The sequence below is a fragment of the Micromys minutus genome (genome assembly GCF_963924665.1).
Source record: "Micromys minutus genome assembly, chromosome: 27".
Taxonomy (NCBI): domain Eukaryota; kingdom Metazoa; phylum Chordata; class Mammalia; order Rodentia; family Muridae; genus Micromys; species Micromys minutus.
The window spans coordinates 34,922,735-34,949,939 of NC_137962.1; the positions used below are offsets into that span (position 1 = coordinate 34,922,735).

The following is a 27,205-nucleotide window of genomic DNA, read 5'->3' on the forward strand; positions in this document are numbered from 1 at the left end:
GACTCAAGGGCCGCCGTTCATTGGTCCTTATGAGACAGTGACCCGGATGTTCACAAGAACGCCGGGAAACCTAGTGCAAGCGTAGAGTGTGCGGTGACGCCCTGAAAGCAGCGAGTAAGGGCAGAGCTGGTCAGTGGAATGACCACGGACCTTCGCCCCTCGTTCCATGGTTCTTTACCCCAGTCTAGTCCTTGGAACCTTAGTTCCACTTCTAAGGAGTGACCAGAAGGGCGCAGGGAAGAGAGAGTGTGTGCTCCTGGAAAGGGTCTGTGCGGGGAGGGGGGCGAGGGGGTGTCCTTAGAGTTCAGTAGGTATAGGTACTTGCCGCCAAGCCTGACAGTCTGATTCAATCCCCCACATGGTAGAAGGAGCGAACAGCCTCTCAGAAGTTGTCCTCTGGTGTCCACAAATATACACACAAACTTAAGGAATAAATATCGCTTTCACAAACTCCTCAGAAACGTGTGTGTGTGTGTCTGTGTGTGTGTGTGTGTAGCATTATATTTCAGTTAAAGTATAATTACATCATTCCCCAATTTTTAAATTTTTTGAGACGGGTTTCTCTGAGTAGGCCTGAGTGTCCAGTAACTTGCTCTGTAGACAAGGCTGGCCTCAAACTCACAAAGATCCACCTGCCTCTGCCTGCCAAGTGCTGGGATTAAAGGCATGGGCCACCACTGCCCACCCAGATTCGTATTTTTTAAAAGATGGGCATTCTTTCTCTGTGTGCATGCCCCCTTCTCTCTTAATCTGTCCCTCCCCTACGCCCCCTTTCTCCATGGCAACTTCCCTGGCCTTGGTCCTTGGGGCCAGTGAACTCACTTACCCAAGAGCAGCTTCCCAATAAACCTGCCTTTAATAGAGTCTTTTTTGAAAGAAATTAATGGAGCGCTCTTGAGTTCAGGAGAGGGCAGTTTCATATATAAATCAGACAGCTGCGTGTTTGTGTTTTGGTGGCAGAAACAGCTCCTGTGCCTCAAAAGAACATGTGTAAAAAAAAAAAAAAGTCACTCATAGCCTTGAACCGCAGTTTCCGGGAGGTAGGGTGGGGTTCTTGTCCTCTGACCCATAGTCAGCCTGTCATTGTCCTGGACACTGAGGGTTAGCTTCCTTTTCCATCCCCTCCCTCCAGGAGACTCCTGCACCTTTTACTACTCAAGCAGCATCCTCTGACATCCAGACCTTCAAAATCCATATTCTTTCTGCATGGAAACCTTCCAGCAGCCAGCCCTGTCCCTGCCATTGCCTCTCTACTTTAGCCTATCCATCTGGATTCCCAGTACCAAATCAGCACTGCAAAGATGGGGCCCATGTTTTCGTGAATCCAAGCCTGGCACCATGTGGGGACTCATAATTGTTATGTTCTTATCGTAACCCAAACTAGGGTACCAAGGGCTGTACTTAGCTATTTTCTTTCCCAGAGACAGACTTCAAAGCAGAGAGGGCTAGGTGAGGCCAGCCTGGTCTACATAAAGAGTTCCAGGACAGCCTGGGCTATACAGAGAAACACTGTTTCAAGTAAGCAAGCAAACAAACAAAAACCCTAAGGACCCAGAGTCATCCTCCCCTCTCTCATATACAACATCTGTTAATGCCACTGGGTGAGAATAGGACCTCTATCACAATTTTTGAGACAAATTTGAAGCAAGCTTTCTTAAAGACTGACCAGGACAATGGACACTGGACACTCTGTTTTCATTTTCAGACACACCAGAAGAGGGCATCAGATCTCATTACAGATGGTTGTGAGCCACCATGTGGTTGCTGAGATTTGAACTCAGGACCTCTTAACCTCTGAGCCATCTCTCCAGCCCAAGCACAGTAACTTAAACTTGAAAGATAACTTTAGCCCTCACATGTTCTCCCTTTGTTAGACTATTAAAAAGCAGCTGTAGAGGGAAAGAAGACTGGAGTGAACCTTTGTCTGACTTTAGGTAGGATTGTGTTAACAATGAAGAAGCATTTTGTCACCCACATGGCAGGTGGCCAAAATGGTCACAGGAGAAGCCCCTTATAGAAGTAGAAATGACTTCTTAGTTTACAAGGGAAAGCCAGGAAGTGTAGTCCTTCATCAGAAAACTATCACTGCCCTAACCCCTCCCCCCATTGGCATTACACTGGGGAAAACTGAAGCCTTGAACACCGTCTATGAGCCAAGGTTTTGTTCATCCCTCTGTGTTGGATGCCTTTCCTAGGTCTGCTGAGTGCTCCTGTATCTTCGAGGCTGTCCACACTGGCCTCACCTGCGACCAGAGGGAGTCACGCGCACTCAGTCCTTTGTCACAGTTGTTTGCTCCAGATTTAACCTCAGTGTGTTCTAGAGACCATAACCACTGTCCTTTCCCAGTGGCTCCTGAAGATGCACATTCCAGGCTGGTGCGGTGGTGTGTGAACATGGCACTGGGAAGGCTGAGGCAGGAGAATAGAAAATTTCAGGTGAGACTGAGCTATACAGCGCCAGGCCAACCTGGGCTATATAGCAGCAACCCAATGTGGAGGACACCTAGCCTGCATGCTGACAGGGAAGAACACAAACTTACAGAGGAAGCTGTACAGAAGAGACAGTACTTTTTTTAAAAAATCACATTTATTTTTCTTGTTTCCCCCCCCCACACACATATTATGGACCCTTTTCCCCTAAACAGTTGTGGTGATTTTTGGTGTATCCAATCAATCCTTCTGCAATTTGACTACTTTGCATGCTCATTTGCATAAACACACCCACACCTGCTTTTAAACAAGTGAATCAGCTTTGCTAAAGACCTACTACCAGTCAGGACATTGTTCCCTGCTGGTCACTGTCTGACATCCAGTGTTCCTGAGACTGGAGAGACTCCAAACAATGGGAATTTTGTCTGATAGGGTAGCAGGAATATTCTTCTCTACTGATGAGAAATTTCCAGAAACGGGAAAGTAGAAATTTCTGACATTTTTTTTGTTGGTTTTTTTTGAGGCAGGTTGTTATTTAGCCAAGGCTGACCTCCAACTCCCTAAGTAGTCAAGGTTAACCTTCAACTTCGGATCCTCTTGCCTCTACTGCTCGAGTGTTAGGATTACAGGCACATGTCACCTCCTGTATGGTATATATGGTGCGAAGACTAGACTGGGCTTCACACACGCTAGAGACGCACAAGTGAGCTACACCCCAGCTCCTGGTTTGTTTTCTTTCCCTGGGACAGTCTTCTGTGTAGCCTAGACACTTTGCCTCTGGAACCACATTCTCTCCCCCAGAGTCTTTTCTTATCCAATCAGGATCAACCGTGCTGAGATTATGTGTTCCACTGGTGGTGTGATCCTCCTGAAGTGCTTGCATGAACCCGGAGCTCACTGGGGCTCTAGGAGACTCAGGCATGGGAGGCAAACACCTTCATGGTCAATGCTTAGGAGTTTGAGCAGCACTTTGGTTCTTCTGTTTGTTTGTTTGTGGTCCAAATCTAACGTCTGAATTACTGGAAATACATACCCCACCCACAGTTTAAAAGTACAGCCAAGAAAAGTGGGTACTTGTCTCCATTAAGGCTGGTGTAGTAGCAGGGAAAGGAGAGAGGTGGTAATGGTTGATAGCTATACAAAAAAAAAAAAAATGTCTGATGTGGAGATGGTAGAGAATCCAAGTCAAGTTCAAGTTGAGGCTGAGGAGGCAGAGGCCTGCTGTGTTTCCCACCTGTGCTGTTCTGTCCCCACATACAAGAGATTTTATCTTAAGGTTAATCCTAGTCACGGTTCACTGATCACATGCGTTCACTGCATTCCCTGGCGTGTTTACGTAAAACGCTTTATAAACTGTTTTAGTGAGAGCCAAAGGTGTTCTTGAAAGTAGTAAGTTATCTGGTAGGCTCTCTGCAGAGACAGCCACAGCCCAGCCCGTCACACTTCCTGAACAGTTTTCCTCCCGAGATTGCCCCGTTTGGATTCCTGTTTCCAAACATTGATGCCCTTGGAATCCCCATGGATTGATTCACAGGCTGAGAGAGGGTTTGACCATCCTCTGTGCTAGCTCTCAAGCACCAGACTTCACCCAGACCAAAAGTAGCGGTCTAAAACACCAAAATTCTGTCTTTGGTTTTTATGAACTACCGATTTTGCCCAGATCCTGTGATCCTGGAGTCACAGGCAATGAGGTCACCACACAGCACCAGGGGAATGCTGCACAGGCTCAGCTCCTGGACAGAAACTTCCTAGCTGCCTCCAAAAGTAACAGAACCCTTCCCAGAGGGAAACAGAGAGTATAGCACCCCACACACTCATCATCTAGACACTGTTGCTCCAGATAAAGGTCAAGCTGGACTTGGGGTGGAAGGCAGGGTGCCTTCAGCTTTGGCCTCCTTTGGACCGTTCACAGGGATAATGTCCAGGTTCGTTGGAAGCATTGAGACCAGCAATTTACAAACCAGCAGAGCTGCCTTGTTTATGGAGAGATGGGTGATGTCCACTCTTGAGTGTTCGATGGTCATCCTTGGATGCTCTGGATCTGAAAGGAAAAAAAAAAAAGGAAAATTGCAGGCCCTTCCCAAGTATTGTTACATGAATAGGATTGATGTTAGAATCCAGACTCTGCACAAATCTCCTTCTCACAGATACTGACAGGGTACCTCTGGGACATCGCAAATCCTGGCTTGCTGGGTGGGGCACAATATTTCACTGGAGAAATGAGTCCACATCAAAAGGATCACATCTTCTCCTCACCCCCTCTCTACCTTGAGCCTGGCTGTAGGCTCTTGCCATGACCCTCCCTCAGCTTCAAAAGGTCTAAAGAGAGATTCCCTCCTCTTCTGTGTGAGTTTAGAATCTCTTCAAAGACCCCACCATGTTCTGGTGCTGGGGCCTGAACTCCATGGTAGCCTCCACTATGCTGTTGCCCCTCTGTCTGTCTGTCCATGGCACTAATAACTCCCCCAATAAACTTAATAAACTCTTTACTCCCTAGTAATTTCTCTCAGAGTTCTCTAGAACTCCACACTTTACCCAAAACCTAACAGATACTTGTGGAGAATATGTGTGGATTATATGGATGTATCACCTGTCAATTAAAAAACCCAAGGCCTACAGGAAGAGGTAGAATAGAAGGTGGGACATCCAGGAGGCAGAAGGAATTATGGGATAGAGCTAGAGTTGGAGATTCATCCGGAAAGATATAAAGAGAGGGACTCATGGTAACTGAGCCATGTAGCAGAATACAGGTTAAAATCAATGGGTTATCTTAAGTTATATCTAGTCTGAGAAGAGCCTAGCTATATGGCCAAAGTATTTGTAAATATATTTTGAGTCTGAGTCTTATTTCCGTGAGCGTGGGGGGCTGGAAGGAAGAACCAGCCACAATTTCTACAGATACCAGAGAGGGTGGGGCCAGGCACTGAGTCTGCCATCACTTGGCTGGTCACTGAAGGGGTGAAGCCCAGAGCTACAGCTTCCTCCTGCCTTCAGTGCTAAAAAGGTGACAGTCCTGTCCCCTAAGGCCATCTCCACCACCTGAGCACCCTGACGAATATCCACAGCTTCACCCTCCAACAAGCCCTCACTTGGAGCACAAGTCTTCTACACCGCAACATGCTCCTTGTCACCTGCTTGACACTGAGTCAGACATTGCTAGAATGTTTGCAGGTAGTCTGAGCACAAAAGCTTGTAGTGGTTCTGGCAAGAAAGACAGCTGTGCCCTTCCTTTAGCTTTCAGCCCTGTAATACAACGAAGGCCAAGGAATTGGGATTTCCCAAGGAATCTCACACTGGGGAGAAAAAGCAGAAACCTTGGGAAGCTCAGACAATGGCGGGCAGGACCATACCCTGATCAGGACTGTTTCTGTATACCTCTATTATAACTTAAGTTTCCTGTTGGTATCCTAAAGATTAATGGGTGGGGGGGGGGACAGGGTGGCTTGAACCTTTTTATTTGCGAATAAATCTGCTTTCTCTGCTACTGGTTTCTTTAATCAGAATGTTGGGGACAGGTAGCTGAGCCTGGCTTGTTAGGGCTGTCATGACCCAAGCTCTGACCCTAAGAACTCTGGGAACAATAGGGTTGTCCATCTAGCCCACATACCCATACCCTGGGCCAAAGTATTTACCTGGTAGAGGAAAGGAGGCACATTGTCATTCGGGCACAAACCTGGGATGTTGCCCATTGTAGCCACTGGACATCATCATAGATATCAGGGAGCCACATCACCAGCCTGTGGGAAGGAAGCCAAGGACACTATTGGCTTACAGGTGATTCTGGTAGGCTCCTCCCAGGGACCTAGCAACAGAGACTTAGCAACAGCTTAGGTCATGACCGCATTACTACCTGAGCTGCCACCAGTTGTAGGTGGCCTGGTAGCTTATAAGAGGACTGCTCATTACCCCAGCTCCCCCTTCTCTCTTTCTCTCTCTCTCTCTCTCTCTCTCTCTCTCTCTCTTTCTCTCTCCCTCTCCCTCCCTTCTTATTCTCTCTCATTTTCGTCCTCTCTCTGTTCCCACCCACCAGCCTCCCTTTCTCTCTTTCTGTCCTTCTCTATCCCCCCCCCCACCCGTCCCGTCCTTGTGACTCTGTCTGGCTTCCCCTCCCTTTCCCCACAACAGACCTCCCTTATACCAGGTCTGTCGCATGGTGGGATTTCTCAGATAGACACCTTGGCATAGGCCCTCCAGGTGCCCCCTTAACCCTGAATTATATCTCATAACAGACACCATACATGTATACTGCACATAGAAACAAACATGCACATATATGTACATTGGCACAAATATCACATGCACACATGGGTTCACTATATCAGCCTAAAGATTAAACCAGAAAAAAAAAGGTTAATAAAAAATGGCCAACACTGCAATAAAAAGCCATCCCGGGGCTGGAGAGATGGCTTAGTGGTTAAGAGCACTGGCTGCTCTTCCAGAGGTCCTGAGTTCAACTCCCAGCAGCCACATGGTGGCTCACAACCATCTGTAATGGGATCTGGTTTGTCTGAAAACTGCAACAGTGTACTCATACATAAAATAAAAATAAATAAATCTTAAAAAAAAATCAGTTCCAACAGCGACCTTCGTCCAGGTGAGCTGCCTGTATCACCTCTAACCCCAATCTGACACCCTCCCTAAGGTATATTTGGGATATCATCACAACAGCAAACCTTCGGAAATCTCTAAAAGCACATAGGCCATTTAAGGTTCCAGAAAGCCCCTGGGAATGAATGGGAAAGGCAGCAACCTGGGGTCAGTCAGTCTACCTAATGTCTCAAGGAGTGATGGCAAGTGTGGTCTGAGGCCAACTGCCCATGGCCACTGTGAATCCAACTGAAGCACCACAGGGGCCAAAACCACCTGTAGACTCTGGCAAGAGGTAGGTTGCTGGTAAGAGCCTACCAGGAGCAGGAGTGTTAGACTGGAAGTTTGGCAACAAAGGTAAGATGGTATGGGTCAAGAGACCACCTCCCAACACCCTTCTCTTCTGATCGGGATTGCAAAAGCCTGTGTAAAACACTGGATGAAGCCAGCTCCTAGTTCAAAATCCCAAAGTAATCACTGGACATAAGACAAGACCTACCTACAGGGCCCTAAACTTACCAAATAACCACCACTTCACAAAAGCAGAGTCTACTGGAGCTCAGCTGACCCCCTCCTGTGATGGTGGTGAACCCACCCAGAGCTGCCCCAATAAACCTGCCGTTTTACAATAGCTTCAACTTAATTCAGTTTATTATATGGGTGGAGAAGCTGTTCAAGGGGGACACTGGATCAGTAAAGCTGCCTAAGGATTTTGATGGAGAAAGTAAAGGCTGGGCCTGTGCAATGAGCTAAGATACAAATGAGGGGGGAGGAGGGGACAAGACTTGCTGTATGGCCTATCCAGAGGTATGTGAGCACAAGCTGTAGGCTTGCCAACAGAGCAATGTGAGAAGCAGGGAGACAGGCCTGGGTTATTTATTTCTTTTCACAGAGTCTCTTAACAGGCTAACTAGACCTCTGGAGCTTTTTTTTTTTTTTTTGATCTGATGCAAGTGTGAGCCTCTGACCTGGCTAAGAGATTCCAGTAGCCTCAGCCAGAAGGGAGGGAGCCAGACACCGCAAAGCCCTGGTAATAGAGTCAAACTTGGCCTTGTAACCAAGTCTCCAGGAAGGCCAAAGAGGAAGCACCCCCACGGGAGACCTGCTTCCTGCAGCAGCAGGCTTGATCAGTGTTATTCACCGCCTGGGAGCTATGTTGATGACTCTAATGTAAGAACATCAGTGGGATGGGGTATTGGGGGAGGGGTGAATCATGCCTTACCCCCTGCATGCACGGGAGAGGTCTGTTTAAGGTCAGTCTGGTCTGCACAGTAAGTTCTAGGCCAGCTTGGGCTACAGAGTTAAAAGTCTGTCTCAGAAGTACAGACACATGGGGCAGAGAGATGGTTCACAGGGTAACAATGTTCTGCCCTGGCTGACACCTTGAGTCTGATCTTTAGGACCCAGACAATGGAAGGAGAGAACCAACTTCTTGAGAGCTGTCCTCTGACCTCCACACATAGGCTGTGACCCTGCTATAGCTGGAAACTTTTGCTGGGATGGCAGGACACTTACCTAAGCACAATGGGCACATGAGGACACAAACCAATCAATCACAGGGACACGAACTCAATCAATCAGTCAATCAATCACAGGGACACGAACTCAATCAATACATGCAGACATAAATAAATGTCAAACCACCCTCAACATACAGACACATGCACTTCCACGGTCACACCCCCAATGCCCCTCCCAGCACACACAAACCAAGCTGAGAACTCTCAAGCAAAGGACACAGGAGAAAGGACACAGAAGTCAGAGCGTAGGAGTTCACTTATGCAGTTAATAATATTAAAACCCAGAGGATGGAACTGGAAGGTCAATCTGAGAAGATGTCAGACTGGAGGCAAAAAGCCAAAAAAGGACTGAAATATGTAGAAAAGAGAAGAAGGTTCTTTGTCAGGAAACGATGTGCCTTTAATCCCAGCACTCAGAAGCCAGAACCAGGGGAGCTATGGGAGTCTGAAGCCAGCCTGGTCTACAGTGTTCCAGGACAGCCAGGGCTACAACGGAGATACCCTGTCTCAAGACAAAAACAAAAAACACAAACAAACAAAGAATTTGAAAAGAAAAGATTCCTGAAGCCAGAATTCAACCCAGGGGGCAAAGCATCTCACAAGAGTCTCAGAAAGAGGGAGAAACAGACATAGGAAAGAAGAAACTATAAAGAGGCCACAGAGAACAGGTGGAGGTCAAGGCCTGAGAGCATCTTCCCAGCAGTCAGATGTAAACAGGTGAGGCTCTGAGGACGCTGGCAGATCACCATGGGGACTTAGGAAGGCTCCGCTTCAGAAAAACAAGGAGGAATGCCAAGAAAAAGAGACAGGATCCAAAGAAATGGAAGGGCAGGGCTGGGTCATGTCCCTGAGGTACCGGCCCAGATGAGACAGGATAAGGACACCACGAGAGGTCCAGGACAGATGGCACATCCAGAACCTCTGGATAACACACCCCTCTTTCCTTCTCTCCCCTCTTCTCTCTCCTTCCTCCCCTCCCTTTCTCTCTCTCTCTCTCTCTCTCTCTCTCTCTCTCTCTCTCTATCTCTCTCTCCTTTCCTTCCCCATCTCTTTTTCTCTCTCCCCCCTTTCCTCTCTCCCTCTCCCCTCTTTCCTTCCCTTCCTCCCACTCTCTTTCACTCTCCCTCACTCCTTTCCTCTCTTTCCCTCTCTCCTTTTTCCTCTCTTCTTCCCTCCCTCCCTCCCTTCCTCTCCCCTTCTCTCTCCTTCTCTCTGTCCCCCTCCCCCCTCCCAATGATAGCATGGGGATTGAACCATGCTAACTATTTGCTCAACCACTGAGTTGAGACACATTCTGGTTATGAGACAGGACCTCTATCTATACACAACCCAAGCTGGCTGGCCTTGGATAACGCTTGTTAACTGACTAACTCGAATCATGCAACCATGGCCAGAGAAGAATGGGTTTCTGAGCTCAGTACTGTGATTCTAAACACAGGCCCATAGGTTTGAACTCCTGACCCTTCTGCCTCAGCCTCCATCCAGAGTGCTGGGACCACAGGTGTGCGCCACCACACCCAGTATAAAAGCCTGAAGCATTCTGAGCATTAGTATGGTGCTCCAAACATTTCTGAGATTTTTACCAGTTTGAACTTGCTTAACTGGTAAGCGTGTGCAAATACACAGAATTCCAAAGTATCAACAACAAAACCAAACCCTCAGACGTTTCCAACAAGGGAAGTCAACCTAAAAACAAATCCCCAGCCCCCAGCCCTGCTATCTGGACATGTGAGCACACTACTCCACACCCAGGACCTCACAGGCAGTCTTCTGTTTCTTCAAAGAAAAGCTGAAACCAGGAGAGGCACCTTCATTAGTCCAGGGCCACACAGCTGTGGAAGGGATGCAGCCCAGATGTTGAACCTGCTGTTCTGGGGACTAAACTGTAGATTTGCTGTCTGGATGCAGGTGAAGTCAAGTGAAATATAAGGCTAGTGTCTGTGATTGGGCAATGAAAAAGGAAGGCAGGGCTAAAAGTTTCAGAGAGAGGGGACAGGAGGGGACAGAAAGGGAGAAGGACAGAGGAAAATGGAAGAAGAGGACAAACAGGATCCATGTGGCTTGAAATGGCCACAGGTAGCTCTGAATCTCACAGAAGAGTAATGGAATACTTTAGGGCAAGTCCAATCTAGGTGGCAGCTTGCACCAATATCAGTTTTGAGTTCTTTGAGTGGGCGTTTTGTGGTATCGTTATAAATCTGATAGTTCACAAGCCTCTGGAGTTTTGGTTTTACTGGGTTATGGGGACTGGTGACAGCTAGCCACAGGGGGCGGATAGCTGGAAAGATGTGAGCAGTTCGAAGGCAGGTGAACCTCAGGGAAACAGGGAAGACCTCGGATTGCAGTCCCCAATGGGGGAGGGGAGACCGCAGCCGGAGAGTAGCTGGAGAGTAGCTGAACTGTTTTTAATAATTACATGCTACACTAAACCGAGCTGCTGCCCTGCTGTGCTGTTTGAGAGGGAGCCTGTTCCCAAGTTCCAGGACCAGTTCACTACTGACTCTGACTCGAATCACGCACCCACGGCCAGAGGGGAACAGGTCTCTCAGCTTACTACTGTGATTCTAAACACAGGCGGAGGGATAGCAAGGACCTGTTTCTGGGCCCGGCCCTCTCATTCACCAGCTGGGTAGCTACAGAGTGGCGGCTTCTACCTCTTAGTTTCCCCGGAAGTTCATGAATGGCTGGGACCAAATGCTACTTAAAAGCCACAGAGACTCTATGAGTCTCCAGACGGCTTCAGAGCACACACCATGTTGTGGTTAGCCATGGCTCAAGGAAGGCGGGCAGAAGGCACTATTAGCTCACTGAGCTATCACACCATCCCTCGATGCTCACCTGTGGACTGCAGCGATGGCGGACTCCACGGGCAGCGTGCAGGGCAGCATGATGTAAGACAGGATCTTGATGGGCAGGAAGTTGCAGACTTTGCTCAGGTAGCCCCCCCTGTCTTTAATGGCTTCGCTCAGGGCTGAAAAAAAAAGGTAATTGGGAACTTCAAATCTGAATGGCTCGTGACAGTACCAGGATTCAAGCCCCTCATGGGTCTCAGATGGGCTTTGAAACATAGGAAGCCTGGAGCTGAAGGGCCCGCAGCTGCTCAGATGGGACACGCCTGAGCTTGGGAACTGTTTCTTTCACAACAAGGGTGATTATTAGGTCAAACTCAAGCCAGGTGTGGTGGTTCTAATCCCAGCACTTGGAAACCTGAAGCAGGAGGATTTCAAGTTTGTGATCCATGTGGGCTACGAGGTGAGACCCCCTCCTCCTCCCCACTACTGGCACATGTTTAGGTCTATAACTCTTCAGGGTTTCCAGGTACGTTTGAGGGAGCATGCAGCTTCCCTAACAACACCCCCCCCCCCATCCCTTGGCTGGCTCGATCTTCCTCCGATGACCTCGTGATACCACCCATGGAACAGCTACTGTCTGGAGGGCAGACACTGGGTTCTATTCACGGTTGAACCTGTCCTGGGCCAAGCAGGAAGCTGGTTTGTGGACTAGTCTGTCTGACTCGTGGATCAGACCACCGTCACACTGTTACCCAGCCACTCTATAAACAACAAACGCAGCTTCCTCACAGATTTGGATGCTGGAAGGCCAAGTGTGAAGGTGCCAGCAGTCACTGTTGTATGGTGGAGGCCCAGGCCACAGGTTGTACCTCTGTGGGCTGGAGGACCAGAGGATATCTATTGATACACACCCCCTTTTTTCTTTTCTTCCTTCTCCTTGTCCTCCTCGTCCTCCTCTTCTTCTTCCTCTTCTTCTTCTTCTTCTTCTTTTCAAGACAAGGTTTCTCTATATAGCTCTAGCTGTCCCCGAACTCATTCTGTAAACCAGGCTGGCCTTGAACTCAGAGATCCACCTGCTTCTGCCTCCCAAGCACTAGGACTAAAGGTGCCACCACCACCTGGCAGGGTTGACCCTCTTTATGGCAATTTCCAATCTTATTTGGAAGACCTTGCTTGCCTTCAGGAGTTGTTCCAATGCTTGCCTCCCAACACCATCCCCTTTGGGGCTTGGATTTCAGTATGAGAATTATTTTTGTTCTTGAGATAGGATTTCATGTAGCCCAGGCTGACTCAGAATTTACCATGTAGCTAAGGCTTGCCTTGGATCCCTGGCTTCATCTCCTAAGGGCAACCCCCCAACTCTGCTGTCAGCACAGAAAGTCTGAGGGACACAGACATTTAGAACCTTTAGAATCTACTCGAAAGGCAATGAGATAAAATACATCACATGGAAGTTGAAAACTACAGCTGAAGAACAAGGGAGCTAAAGAGAGACAGATGGACAAGGAGAGACAGATGGGCAAGAAGACAACAGTGACCCCAAAGGCATTATGAAGGAGGAGTTGGGAGACTGAGTGTAGTAATTTGCTCCAAGTCTTATCAATCCTGTCTACTTCAATGATAGACACAGAAACTTTCTAACCAAACTATTAATTAGTTACAGGACTGCCAGCCACTGTCCATAGAGGAGCCTGATGTGAATGTTTGCCAAGTGGACCCCGATGGTGAAAGCCAGATGCACCCCCAGTGACACCCCAAGACAGCAGGAAGTAGCCAATGAGACTCTCGCCATCCCTATTCCCCTTTCACCATCGGCCTCCCCTTTTTCTCCTTTTTAAAATAAGAAAAAGGGAGGAATGGCAGCATTAGGACTGCTCCTGAAAAATTTTTCTTTCTTCCAAACTGAATGTACTTAATCTCTGTCTATAATGTATACATGTGTGTTCTAGCATCTTGTCAAGTCCAGGTGCTTATTACATCTAGAACAGCTCCAGAGAAGCAACCTACAGATGCTTCAGCCTTCTCTCGCAGACACAGACGCTTCTACTGGACCTATTCCTTCTGACCTATCCTCAGATGGTTCCACAGACCCTGGACAACAAGAAAACAGCCAACTCTAAGACTGGACAAACATCCCTACCCCCACTTTTCTGGACTCTCTAGAAACGTCGCCCCAAACAAGCATGAAGCAGTCAAGAGATCACAATGACCCTATTCCTGGTCCACCATCACCTCTAATTTTTCTTTTTAATTAAACCAAAACAGGAGAATGTTGGCATTCTGTAAACCCCACCCCTCAATTACCTGGCAGTAGCCAGGTATGCTCCACCCCAATGACCTGACACTATAAAAGGGGCTGCTTGCCCCCTCCTCTCTCTCTCTTGGCCTCTCTTGCCTCCTGGCTCTTTTGCTCTTTCACCCCTACCCCTCCTCTTCCCCTTCCCTTCCCCCCTCTCCCTCCACATGCTCATGGCCAGCCTCTACTCCTCTATTCCTCTCTCTCTCTCTCTCTCTCTCTCTCTCTCTCTCTCTTTCTCTCTCTTTCTCTCTGCCTCTACCATCCTCTTAACTCTCCCATGACCTGAATAAACTCTATTCTGTACTATACCGTTGTGTGGCTGGTCCCTCAGGGGAAAGGGATTCTCAACATGGACCCCCCCCCAGGCATCTCCCTTGCCCCCAGGCCTTGCCGCACCTCCATGGGCCATATGCTCCCATTCTCTTCATCCTTCCCCTAACATTGGTGCCGAAACCCGGGACGTCATCTTTTCACAACATTGGTGCCCCGTGACTTTTCCTTTCAGTGACTTTTCCTTTCATTGGTGCCCTGTCATCTTTTCCTTACACTGAGGCTGGACCCCAGGTCCTCCCTCATATCCACGGCTCTTATCAGAGCTGGAGGCAGTAGGGAGGCAGCTTGGCAGGGTGGGCCTGGGCTTGGCTGCTGGGCTAGCCTGTGCTCAACTGCATCAGCTTTCCCCCAGATCATGACTCAGAAGGCACAGGGATGGGTGGCAGTGGCCAGCTTGTGCAGTACATGGAGACATCCCTATGGCCTGTCCCCATAACCCCAGAGAGTTCTTGTGGGACAAGTGGTACCTCTCCCCCTCACAAACAGCAGGCGGCCCAGTCCTTTGCACTGGCTGCCATACCCTGGCCTCATCCTGTCCCAGAATATAGCCAGTACCTGTGCTGAGCTTGGGGGATAGTATCTCCCAGATGCTCTCATCCCAGGGCACAGCTGTAAGGCATGGGCTGGTGGGCACCTTATCCCCCACAAGGTTGACATTTTCCAAGCAGGGTACTGTGGCTTCTGGTGCAATCTCCTTCTCCGAGGACAGACTCAGGCTGCGCTGTGGCCCATTACAGATGCCTGTAGAGAACGCGGAGATACTCATGAAAGGAAAAATAGATGGGAGATAGTTGTCATCTACCGGCCCCACTCTGCCCCTGACGGCAGGGAACCAACACAGCAGCTTCACACTTGCTATGATCCCATGCAGGGTGTAGGTTAAGGGTTTCATCTTGGACACCAGAGCTGGCTCTGCCAAGTAATGGCTGTGTGACTTTGAACGAGCATCTGTGGTTATGACTCCTCAGCTGAACAGAGAGGACATGCAGTTACAGTCAGGCAGATGGGAGCGTGGTTTGTGGTTCCTGCCCGGCTCGCTAGCTCACCGTCTAGCTGTGTGGGATTCTCTCTGCAACTGGTTATAAGCTTTAAAGTAAAATACTACAGTAAACAAATAACTCTTCTCTCACAGATAAACACAAATTCCAGGCCCTGAACGATAGCCGTCAGTGGCCATTCAACAGCTCCCAGAATCAGCAGTTCTGCTTGTGTGGTGGTTTTAATAGGAATGGCTCCCATAGACTCAGGTGTTTGACTCACATGGTGTGGCCTTGCTGGAGTAGGTGTGGCCTTGCTGGAGTAGGTGTGGCCTTGCTGGAGTGGGTGTGGCCTTGTTATGGGAAGTATGTCACTGTGGAGGCAACACATGCTCAATATATGCTCAAGCAACGTAACGCAACGCCCTGTGTGACACAGTCCTTGCTGTCTGCCGATTCAGATGTAGAACTCTCGGCTCCATCACCAGGACCATGTCTGCCTAGACAGTGGCCATGCTTCCTGCCATGATGATAATGGACTGACCCTCTCAACTGTAAGGCAGTTCAGGAAAACAGAATGTTTTCTGAAGGAAATTAAATGTTTTCCTTTATGAGATTTGAGATGGTCATGGTGTCTCTTCACGGCCATAAAACCTCAACTAAGACAACTGACAGCTGAGGAACCACAGGCAGAGATTCAAAGTCACTCAGCCATTACATGGCAGAACCAGCTCTGATGTCCAAGACAGCCACTGTCACATGGCTGTCAGGTACTGAGAGGCAGGCAGAGCCACATCCAGTCCCCGTCTGTCTTTCTCTCTTTGACGCTGTCTTTCTTCTTCTCTGTGCTTTCTGTTTCTTTCCATTGAGCCAAGGTCTCACTAAGTAGCTCAGGCTGCCTCTAAGGCTGCGGAGGCTCTTGCCATCATCCTGTGGTCACCTGGCTCAGCATACAGGAATGCTTTCTGTAATGAACACACATCTGTCCTTACTAAAGTATCTTCTCCTCTGTCTCCATAAATGTGCTTCTAATACATGCTGGGCAAATGTTCTACCAATCCTTTTTTCTTCCCCTCTCCTTCCTTTCCTTCTCTTCCTTTCTTTTCCTGGTGGGCCCAAGGACTCGAACACAGGGCCTTCTATATTCTAGGCACGCACACTAGCACTACCACAGAGCTATAGCCCTGGCCATAATATATATGGTTATTTGCATACATACACACATATAAAGCACATATGTACATACATACATATGCACACATATATAATACACATACATATATATATACATATACATAGACATACATTCGAGTGTGCATACACACACACACACACACACACACACAAAGTCTCACTAAATAGCCCAGGCTGGCTGGCTTTCAGCTCACTTGGCAACCAAGTTAGGCCTTGAACTGCAATCTTCATGCCTCAGCCTCCCAAGTAGCTAGAATGACAGGCTCATGCTACCAGGAATATCTTATGGCATGGACATGTTTTCCTCACCGTGTGATTATAGGACATGCCTGTGTAAACTGAAATAGTCATGGTGTCAAAATGCCATCCCACTGTGCGACTACATATGTACAGCCCAAGCTGGTGACCCGGGTGAGCTTGGATGACTCAGGGGCAGATGTCTGCTAGGAAGACTTCTTGTCCGGGCAGGACGCACATCTGGCTAGGGAGCAGATTTTGACACCCTTACCTGGAAACTGCCCCCAAACCCTGTCAACCTGTGTATCATGCTAAGTGTCACAAAAGAAACAAGCTGTCTGCAAAGAAAGGGCCCCACAGTGCCATCAGGGTTCCCAGGTTCTAACCCCAGTTCAATATCACCATGGCTGCCCCTGCCCTGCTGGCCTCTCCTCCCCAGCCGTCTCTAACATCCATGGCTGCCCCTGCCCTGCTGGCCTCTCCTCCCCAGCCGTCTCTAACATCCATGGCTGCCCCTGCCCTGCTGGCCTCTCCTCCCCAGCCGTCTCTAACATCCATGGCTGCCCCTGCCCTGCTGGCCTCTCCTCCCCAGCCGTCTCTAACATGCGCAAAGGTTTCCTGTCCCGCAGGACTGAGAAGCAGGTAAAGTGAGGCTCTGGGAAGGTCAGCTGCAGTAACCCCAGGCCAGGACCTACCGTTCTCTTCCAGGAACCGGAAGGCGTCCAGGTACCCTTGAAAGCACAGCTCTCCCATCACCTGCGAGCAAATTAGACAGGTGAACTGTGACTGCCATGCCCTGGTCCTCCTGACTCTGTGCTCCGATGCCTTCTCTACAGACACTCTGCTGGCAGGAACAGTGCTCCATGCAGCCTCAGCACGGGGGGTAAGCCTTGTCTCTGTAGCCAATATGGTACCACCCTAAGTGTTGGGGAGCCACTTGGGTACAGGTGGCCTGGTTCTCTCAACAGACTCGTGGAGGTCGCTACACTGAAAGACCCATCAGAAAAGGGAACCCCTGATTGTGGTGACTCCTTGCCATGGTGCAAATCAGAATCATGATAGGAACCACAATGAAAAGAGTTCTGAACTGGTGGCATGGCTTATCCGTGTGGCTCTTGCTCAGACCCCACCAGTGAAGACATGGAGGTGTGGTTCAGCTGTGAAGCCGTACCCATAATCCACCAGTGAGGGTTGGGGGCCTTTGCCTGGCATATTGTGAGGCCATGACTTCCATCCTCAATACAAAAAAAAAAAAAAAATTCCAAATGTCTGGGCCTTGCTCCTGTTTCATTTCAAGATATTTAATGTGTGCACTCATGCATTCGCATGTGTCCATGGGTGCACGTGGAAATCAGAGGACAATTTACAGGAAATTGTTAACTTTCTCTTGCTCTGTGGGTTCCCAAGAATGAACTCAGTCCTCATGCACGGCAGCCAGCACCTTTACACACTGAGCCATCTTAAGGGCCCATGGTTTTCTGTCTGCTTTTGTCTTTGAGGCAGGGTCTCTTTCTGTAGTACCAGCTTAAACTCACAGAGATCTATTTTCTTCTGTCACCTGAGAGCTGGGGTCAAAGGAATGCGCCACCACACCTGTTTGTGGGGGTGCTTTTAAGATCTGTTTTTATATAGTTTTAATTTTTTTTATATAGGTATTTTCTTTTTGGGGGCGTTGTTTTTGTTTTTCTTTGAGACAAAGTTTCTCTTGTGTAGCCCTGGCTGTTCTGGAACTAGCTCTGTAGACCAGGCTGGCCTGAACTCACAGAGGTCTGCCTGTCTGTGCCTCCTGACTGCTGGGATTAAAGGCGTGGGCCACCATTGCCTGGCTTATGTAGGTATGTTCATGTGTACACAGATGCTCATGGAAGCCACAGGCACTGGTGTTCGAGTTACAGACAGTTGTGTGCCCTCTGCGAGTGTTAGGAATCAAATAGAGAATATTCTTCACCTCTAAGCCATCTTTCTAGTTCATTTTTAAAAACCTTTTTTAAAACTTTATTTATGTATTTTATGTATGAGTGCTCTGCCTACTTTTAGGCTTGCATGCCAGAAGAGGGCATCAGATCCTATTAGTGCTGTGAGCTGCCATGTGGTTGCTGGAATTGAAGTCAGGACCTCTGGAAGAGTAGCCAGTGTTTTTAGCTGCTGAGCCATCTCTCCAGCCCTCTTTTTTTTTTTTTTTTTTTTTAAAGGAAAGTTCTTTCAGACTCAACTCAAGCTCTCCATCCCCCTGTCTCAGTCTCCTGGGTGCTGGAATACAGGTATGTACCACCCCACCTACCCTTCTACGGGTCATGCCAACTGTTGGCTTGATACAATCTAGACTCACCACCTAGGAGATGGGCCTCTCAGTGTGCCTGTGGGAGTTTATCATGATTGTGTTCACTGGGGCAGGAAGACCCACCCACTGTGAGTGGCTCCACTTCCTGTGATCCTGGATTTTACATGTGGAGAAAGGGAGCTGGGCTACAGCATACATTCATTACACCCCGCTTCTGGCCGTGGGCTCCATGTGACCAACTGCTACAAGCTCCAGATGACTGACTTCCCTGCCATCGTGGACTGTGCCTTGAACTGTGAGCCTGAATGTGTTTGTGTATGAAAACTTCCCTTTGTCAGGATTTCCACTTTTAAATCATAACAACAAGAAAAGAAACTTAAACACCATCCACTCTGACATCCTTAGCCCCGAATTCCTGGAAAGGGAATCTGAACTCAGGGTCTGTCCATGTGATCCCTGGTAGAGCCTATGGCCAAGGGGATGATCACCCAGCTTTAGGACAGCTTTCTGAGTCACCCTCAATGGCATCATCTACTTCTGTCTGCTCATGGAGGGACTAACTGGTCTCCCCAGCTATCTGGGGGACAGAAAATGGCACTCCAGCCCCTGACTCACCTTCACGTCAGATGGGAAGAGTGCCCTAGTCAGAAGATGGAGGTTCCCGGTGCAGAGGCGGAGACTGAGGTTGGTGATGTTCACGTGGAAGAAGTTGGTGGACTTGACTTTGGGGCAGATGTCATGTTCACCATAGAAAGGGGACACCGTGATGGTGGTTTTGGCATCCAACACAGGGACGTTGTCGCTCACTCCTCCATCCACGTACCGCTGTGAGGGGGAAGGGAAGATACTGTGCTTCAGTGTTTCACAAGATGCTGCAGCCAATATGGTGGCCTGACTTTCAAGGTTGCTGGGTACTGTTACAAAGGATGCCCATCATGTAGAAGTGCCAGGCAAAGAGACACATGGAGGTGCGAGTCCATCCCATCGTGTGCTTCTCAAGTCCTAGTGCTGGGTGGACACCTGCAGGTGAGTCCCTGTCAGGTGCATAAAGGGACCATATAAACTAAGGGTGTTATATGTACTGAGGATAGTATGTGATATGAAACCCTGCGCCAACGAGACACATGGCTGTAGGTTCAAAACCAGACTCTCTTTGGGAGATCTAGGATAAGGTATTTAATTGAGCCTGTTTTCCTGTAATACTTTTCTTTTGGGAAGAGGGAGGGTTACAGGCTGGCCTTGAACTCATGACCCTCCAGCCTCCATCCCTGATTGCTGGGATTACTTGTGGAAGTCACTGTGTCATGACAGTCTTATGTAGCTAAGGCTGGCCTTCAGCTCTTGACTCTCCTGTCTAGGGGAAAATCCAGGAGTGCATTCTAGAGAGTGTAGGGACAACATCATAATGCTCCTGGGCCCCTTCCACTTAGTTCTGCAAAGATCACATGCCTATTTTATGTCACAAGAAGACTTGGGACCGGTATCAAAATCAGAGATGTACTTAATCGCTAGGGTCCCTAGCAGCCCAGTTCTGGGTTCTACACACAAAGAACATATACACAGTACATACACCCAGGCAAATACACATACATATCAAGGAACTTAAAATAACAACAACAGAACATGTAGATTGTTTCACGGTTGGGTGTGATGACACATTTTTTTACTCTTAGTACTTAGGCAGCAGCGTCAAGCAGATACAAACTCTCTGTGAGTTTAAGGCCTGCCTGATCTACCTAGAGAATTCTAGCCAAAGTTACATAGTAAGGCCCTGTCTAAAAAATTAAAAAAGACATAGACAGCTAGCCCATATTCTCTTGAAAATCAACTACCTGCCAAGAGTAATTTAATCCCTGAGCATCTCACACTTTAATTAGGCCACCAGCAGGCTCCCCAGGGTTCTCAAGAGCAGATTAAGGGAGCCAGGCCAGTGTATCTGACAGACAGCAGACAGGAGGGGGAGGAAACTCCTGGGTGTAAGTCCGCGGATCAGTCTGCTGGGTATGCCCAGTATGGCTTCTGTCCTCAAGACTGAAGATCCGAGCGCTGGGGTTAGATATAATCATGGGAGCCGGACTACAAGGTGAGGTGGGGCTCAAACACTCAGTTGCCTAGCAACCCCCAACACTTACCTCACCTCGGAAGGAAGGAGGGATTAGGCCAGAGAAGAGAGGGATGAAACAGGAGCATACCAGGGCCTGTGAGGAAGAAAAGGAGTAGACAGTCACAGGGCACGGCACCTCTCTGTGCCCTTCTATACTTCCCCAAGTAAGCAGTGCAAGGGAAATGCTCTCTGCACACAGTAGGTTTTTTTTTTTTTTTTTTTTTTTTTTTGTCGTTGTTTGGTTGTTTTTGGGTTTTCCAAGACAGGGATTCTCCTTATCCTGGAACTCGCTCTATAGACCAAGCTGGCATCAAACTCACAGAGATCCGCCTGCCTCTTCCTTCCGGGTGACAGTAGTTTTTTGGTTTTGTTTTTTCCTTTTAATACCTGGGTGAATGAATGACACGCTTGTCTATGAGGCTCTTGGGTCTTAGCAGCAATGCCAGCTCCTTAACTATACTGTTCTCACAGTTCAATCTTTTGTCCTTGACCCTCAGGCTGATGACATCATTGTCTTGGTGTCATAAGGAGCTGGAATCATATATCTCACCCAGGCACTGCAGGAAGCACAGACCCGGGCTCTCCCTCAGAGCTTTCCTGAAGCCAGTTAGAGGCCAAATAGAACAGTGGTTCCCTAGACCACACCTTGAGAATCACTGTCCACTGAGAACAGATAGGTGTTGGCAGTTCAGAAGCTACTGGAATTTCGAATGGAGACCAGATTGCACAGAGGGCTGCTGGATATATTATTAAAAAGACCAAATGTGGCATTCTGATATGGCAAAAATGATCTCTGTGCTAGATCTGGTGACAGAAGCAAATAAGAAGGGGGCTGGCAAGATGGCTCAGTGGTTAAGCATTGACTGCTCTTCCAAAGGTCCTGAGTTCAAATCCCAGCAACCACATGGTGGCTCACAATCATCTTTAATGAGATCTGATGCCTTCTTCTGGTGTGTCTGAAGACAGTTACAGTGTACTTATAGATAATAAATAAATCTAAACAAAAAGAAGCAAATATGAATGGTCCCACTCTGGAGAAGCTTCATTCAAAAGCCAACCTTACTGCATACCATGCATACGTGGAGGTGTGGGGCACACCCAGAACCAGTTCTCTGAGTCGTAAAGGAAGAATAAAACCTTGTGGTAGGGTGCAGCCAAGCACCTGCCTGGTATGACCAAGGCCCTACCTCCCATCGCAGCACTGGGAAAATGAAAAGATGGGAAAATGAAAAGAATTAACGAGTCCTGGCATAGTAAGACTTCCGGGTGAACCAAGTCCCTGAATGTATGACATTCCCATGGCCCCGGTCCAGTGAGACAGTGATAACCCTGTGTTACTCCACACCCAGAGAGACAAAATGCTTACATCCACCACTTCGTCCTTGGAATGGAACTCAGACACCAGCACGTTCTCTCCATCCGACACCCTGGTGAGTGAGATGTAAACCTTGCCAGAAATGATCTGGTGGACATTGTCAGGGAGGGTCTCCTGGAGCCCGTCTCGGACGCACTTGTTAATGTTGAAGAATGGGTGGAGGGTGCCGATGTTGCGGCTCCTGGCTTTCCGAACAAGGCCCATGAGGATCTCCATTATATGGTCTGGGGACAGAGGACAGACACATAGGACAGGGTACCACACTGGAGGACAGAAACCACACAGAACGTTTGCACTGTGTGGCTGGTCCCAATTAAGATACCATGAAGCACACCCTGTGTTTTGGTCATGATTGAGTACATTCAAGGTGGCTCTAGGTGATACCCTATATTCCAAAGGTTTACTAGGTGACATTGTCTCATTAACAGTAATTACAGTCATTACAAAGTGGTAATATTCTGAGCATGACTCAAAAGAAAATCAATTTCACCCTTGTCTGACTTTATTCAATGTACCAACTAAAAAATATAAAATGGCCTGTGTGGTACGTGGTGAGTATTTCTGTCACGGTGCTGGGGTGGACCTTCCAGTGGCCTATGCACATGAGAACTGCACTTGGATGTCCAGAAAGTCACAAGCCACCAACACATCAGCACTCCAGCCTTGGCACAAAGGGACTCAACATCAGACAGTGCAGAAGAAATAATACAGTCCTGGACCTATTTGTCTATACCTCAGATTGACTTTAAACTTAAAAAAAAAAAAATCACCACATGTGTGCAAAAACCCACAGAAGCCAGAAGAGAGCATCACATTCCCAGGACCTAGAATTATAGGTGGTTGGTACGTTGCCTGGCAGGTGCTGGGAACTGTACTTGGGTCCTCTGCAAGAGCAGTAAGCAATCTTCATCCCTGAGCCCTCTCTCCAGCCACTAGACTGCCTTTCAAAAGGAGAGTAAAAAAATTATTCACTTTTGGAGACAGAAAGGATTGAGTAACATACCATCTATAAAATGTTCAACCCAGAGACAGCCGCTTAAGTGGCTAGTCTCCAGGTAAGCCACTAAGCCTAGACTTCCCACATTGCACAGTAGGTACATGGCCTATTCGTGTTCCACCTGCCCTCACTCTCTAGACCAGGCCCCTTTGGCCGATCCACTCTGCCCTGGCACGTATGACTACCTCTTCCAGCCCTAAATAGCACAAATCCGGGTTCCGTAAGGACAGGCATATCCCAGCCTATCCTGTTCCAACTCTGACTCACTGCCGAGCATGACTTAAGGGCGAACTCACAGGCGGGTGACTGATAGCGCCAACCTCCTCTGCCAAGTCCAGCCAAACACTCGGATGCCCCAAACACCTGTGCCGGTTCCAAGCTCTGGGCAATGCACCCTAGCAGCTCCCACCAGACATAACCTGTAGTTCCACCCTCTCTGTGACCTGACAGGACAACCCCAGGCTGCCCCTATCTTATGTGCAGTTACAAACACCCTCTTTTAGAGGGACTGTATTAAAGAGTGGTTCTCAACCTTCCTAATGCTGCCACTCTTTAATACAGTCCCTCATGTTGTGGTGCCCCCAACCATAACATTATTTTTGTCAATACTTCATAATGTAATTTTTTTTCTGTTATGAATCATAACGTAAATATCTGCCTTCCAATGGTCTTAGGCGACTCCCGTGAAGGGGTTGTGAATCCTATGAAAGGGTCATTAGACCCCCAGAGAGGTTTTGACCCACAGGTAGAGAACCACAGATTTACATGAAAGTGAGTTTACCTAAAATTCCTGGGATTTAAACATTGTCCCAATAATCACTCATTCCTATTGGGGCTAAGAGCCCTCCAGGTAAGAACCATCTTTTACGCCCAGGGTGTGTAATGGCCGTTGGCCCGTCTAATCTTCCCAGAAGCCAATCTTGCGGCCCTTTACTCCTGTCTCCCTCCCTCCCTGGGGAAAACAGACAAGCAGGCACGGGGCCAGATTTGCCTGTCTTCTAATCCCTGAGTCTCATCAGCTCAGGGTCGGCTCACTGATCCCATCCAATGGCAGAGCGCGGCTCATCAGCAGGGGCTTTCCCCTGCCTGCCAAAGTCTCTCCCTGCTGGCTGTAGCCAGCAGAGCAAAGAGTAAAGCGTTAAAGAGGCCCAGATCAATGAGGGTTGATGCGGGACTTTATCATGCAGCCAGGGGACCTTTGGGTGTCAGAAGTTCCCCCGTGGGCACTTAACCAAGCCCCGCTCACAATCTCAAAAGTATCCAGCCATGGCGCTGGGGAGGGCAACTCATCCTGACAGTTTAGGGGGAGAGGAGAGTAAATTCGCCTCCTCTCGCTCATGAGTGCATGGGGCAAATGTTTAATTAGGCCAAGATTCAAATACCCAGAATGTCACTATCAGTGACATCGATCTGGGAAGGGCTGCTTGTCCAGGCTAGTGAAGACAGGAGAGGGTGGGACTCGACCTGTCTGAAAACCCATTCCAGCTTCTAGGGAGTGTTCCAAACACTTCTTTAACCCACAAACCCACCCCCAGCAGCCACCTCCAAAGGGGACCGGAAGGTTGGACTGCCACCAAGGTTGTTCTATGTTCTAGTCTGTGTGCCTTCTGCCCTTCCTGGCGGCACCCACCATGGGTCACTAGCCAGAGCCACACAAGGACAAACCTTTGCTGCTCAGGGACCAAAGGACCCCGCGAACCTGCGTCGTTCCCTGCTGCTCAGGGATGACCCAGCAGGCAGGACCTGAGTGGGAGGCCCATTTCAAACCAGAGCGCCAGAGCAGACCAGAAAGAAGATGCTCAAGAGTCTCCCTTGCAGAGCGCGTCTGCTCCCGCCCACTCAGGGAAATCCCAACGGCACCGGGAAGGGCGAGAGCTCTCGGGACAGGCTTCTTTGCCCCCCCCCCCGGAAAGTGTTACCGATTCCCCAGGTGGAGTGCCCCTCCCCGCACGCGGGGTCTGGGTAGTGGCCGTGAACGCACCGAGAGGGAGACTGCACACGAAGGTGACCGCGTGCAGTGCACCGGCCGAGCAGCCGAAGAAAGTGCGCGCATCGCGGAGGAGGTGCGGGGCGCGCTCGCTCAGACATAGTGTAGCCCCGACGTGGTAGAAGCCCAGGAAGCCGCAGCCTGCGAACGACAGGCTCCAGCGGCGCTCTGGGTCGTACATGGCGCTGCAGCTCAAGCTCTGCTCCGGGCGTTGCTGCTCTGAGCTTTAGGAGTACCAGCAACCCAAGCAGTCCTCGGGTGACGTCAGCTGAGGCCCCACCCCACTCGGACCATGCAAATAAGCCAGTGGGAGGCCCAATGGGCGTGTGGAAGTCCTGCCCCGCCTTCGTAGGCTTTCCCAAATCCTAGGCTTGGATGCTCGCGGGACTGAAGCGGCTTTTTTCATAACGTTTTCTTTCAAATCCTGGACGGCGTGCCTGTGGCAGTCTCTCTTTTTCTTTATTACACGAAAGATGCCGCCACCCACATATTGTCTTTCCTTTATTTTCTTGCAGGGTTTCTGTTTTTTGCAGTTATTTATTTTGCTTTCTGTACGTTTTCAATTCATGGAGAGAAATTTCCTTCCTTCCTTTTTAAAAGATACTAAGACTTTCCCCACCCCCCATGTGTATGAGTATTTTGTATGCATGTATGTCAAGTGCACCACGGGTGTGCAGTGTCCAAGGAGGCCATAAGAGGACGTTAAATCCCCTAGAACTGGAGTTACAGACGATTGTGAGCCCTCGTGTGGGCGCTTAGACTTCAACTCTGGTCCTCTCTAAGGGTTCAGCTCTCAACCTCTGAACCACTTTTTTAGCTCCTTGTTTAATTTTATAGTATTAAGAACGGACCCCCCTACCCTCCTGTGTGCTAGGCCAAAGCTCTACCACTGAGCAGCACTCGGCCCCTTTTTCTTTTGAAGAGCTGTCGCTGTCTCCTTCAGTCACTCAGCCTGAACTTCAGCATCCGACCCCTTTGCCTCAGCCCCCTAAGTAAACAGGCAATAGCAGGTAGGGAGGACCTGAAGTTTTCATGCCAAAGAGTCACTTATAAATAAAAAAATGTGGGGCTGGAGAGATGGGTCAGCAGTTAAGAGCACTGACTCCTCTTTTAGTGGTCCCGAGTTCAATTCCCAGCAACAGTGGCTCACAACCATCTGTAATGGGATCTGATGCCCTCTTCTGGTGTGTCTGAAGAGAGCAGCAGTGTACTCACATACATAAAATAAATAAGTAAATCTTAAAAATAAATCAATAATGTGATTGACAGGTGCCAGTGAAGGCAGGAGTTGGAAAAGCTAGGAGCTAGAGAAGGTTTCTGGTCCTGTCTGTGCCTGTTCTGATACAAAGTATCTTTGACTAAGTGGCTTTGACTCTCCATTTATTTTATGTATAGCAACACAACTAGCACATTGTTCTATAATAGTATATTTACTTAAAATGTATTTTTAACATTTTTATGTGTATGCATGTTTTGTCCGTATGCATATCTATGTACCACATTCATGTTTGGTGCCAAATCTAGGAGAGAGCACGGGAACCCCTGGAACTGGAGTTACTGACAGTTGTTAATCACTATATTAGTGCTGGGAATCTAACCCAGGTCCTCTGGAGACTCAGCATATGCTCTTTAACCATGGGACCACCTCTCCAGGCCTATAGGCGAATGTTTTGATTCAGTTTAAGGCAGAAGAAAAAAGAAAAAAAAAAGATAAGTTACAAAATTTCTCACCCCCAGAACAAATTTCTTTTTAAAACACTTTCTTTTCCTTTTTTTTTTTTTTTTTTTTTCTTGAGATGGGCATTGTGGCACACACCTTTAATCCCAGCACTTGGGAGGCAGAGGCAGGTGGATCTCCAATTCGAGGTCTACAATGTGAGTTCCAGGATGACCAGAGCTACACAACACGTGTTCAGTAACGAGTGATGTGCAATTTCTTCTGCATTAACGGTGAGTAGGATTAAAAGGCTACCCCATTCAGTCATGCCTCAAAGGAAGTACACAGGCTGGATTCTTTTGCAATGTAAAGATGGTTCTTGATACTTCAATACCCAGAAAGTTGAATTCCCGTGCACATTATGGAAAACTAGGG

At 48.6% G+C, this 27,205-nt stretch overlaps 1 protein-coding gene across 1 annotated transcript; it reads right to left on the reverse strand.

Moving 5' to 3' along the window:
- Window positions 1–2,631: 2,631 nt before the first annotated feature.
- On the reverse strand, window positions 2,632–25,317 carry PNPLA3 (patatin like domain 3, 1-acylglycerol-3-phosphate O-acyltransferase). Its single transcript, XM_080938866.1, has 9 exons — window positions 25,108–25,317; window positions 22,121–22,353; window positions 20,783–20,848; window positions 19,266–19,475; window positions 17,065–17,125; window positions 14,517–14,702; window positions 11,376–11,508; window positions 6,063–6,167; window positions 2,632–4,471 (listed from the first exon to the last, which is right to left on the reverse strand). Exons 1-9 carry the CDS (start codon window positions 25,292–25,294, stop codon window positions 4,384–4,386), a joined length of 1,269 nt encoding a protein of 422 aa, XP_080794992.1. The 5' UTR covers window positions 25,295–25,317; the 3' UTR covers window positions 2,632–4,383.
- Window positions 25,318–27,205: the final 1,888 nt, after the last annotated feature.

Coding starts and splice junctions, on each gene's coding strand:
- PNPLA3 (XM_080938866.1), bottom strand. CDS start 25,294: ATGTACGACCCAGAGCGCCGCTGGAGCCTGTCGTTCGCAGGCTGCGGC. Junction 20,849..22,120: donor CCAAGGACGAAGTGGTGGAT/GTAAGCATTTTG, acceptor TCTTCCTCACAG/GCCCTGGTATGCTCCTGTTT. Junction 17,126..19,265: donor TCTTCCCATCTGACGTGAAG/GTGAGTCAGGGG, acceptor ATTTGCTCGCAG/GTGATGGGAGAGCTGTGCTT.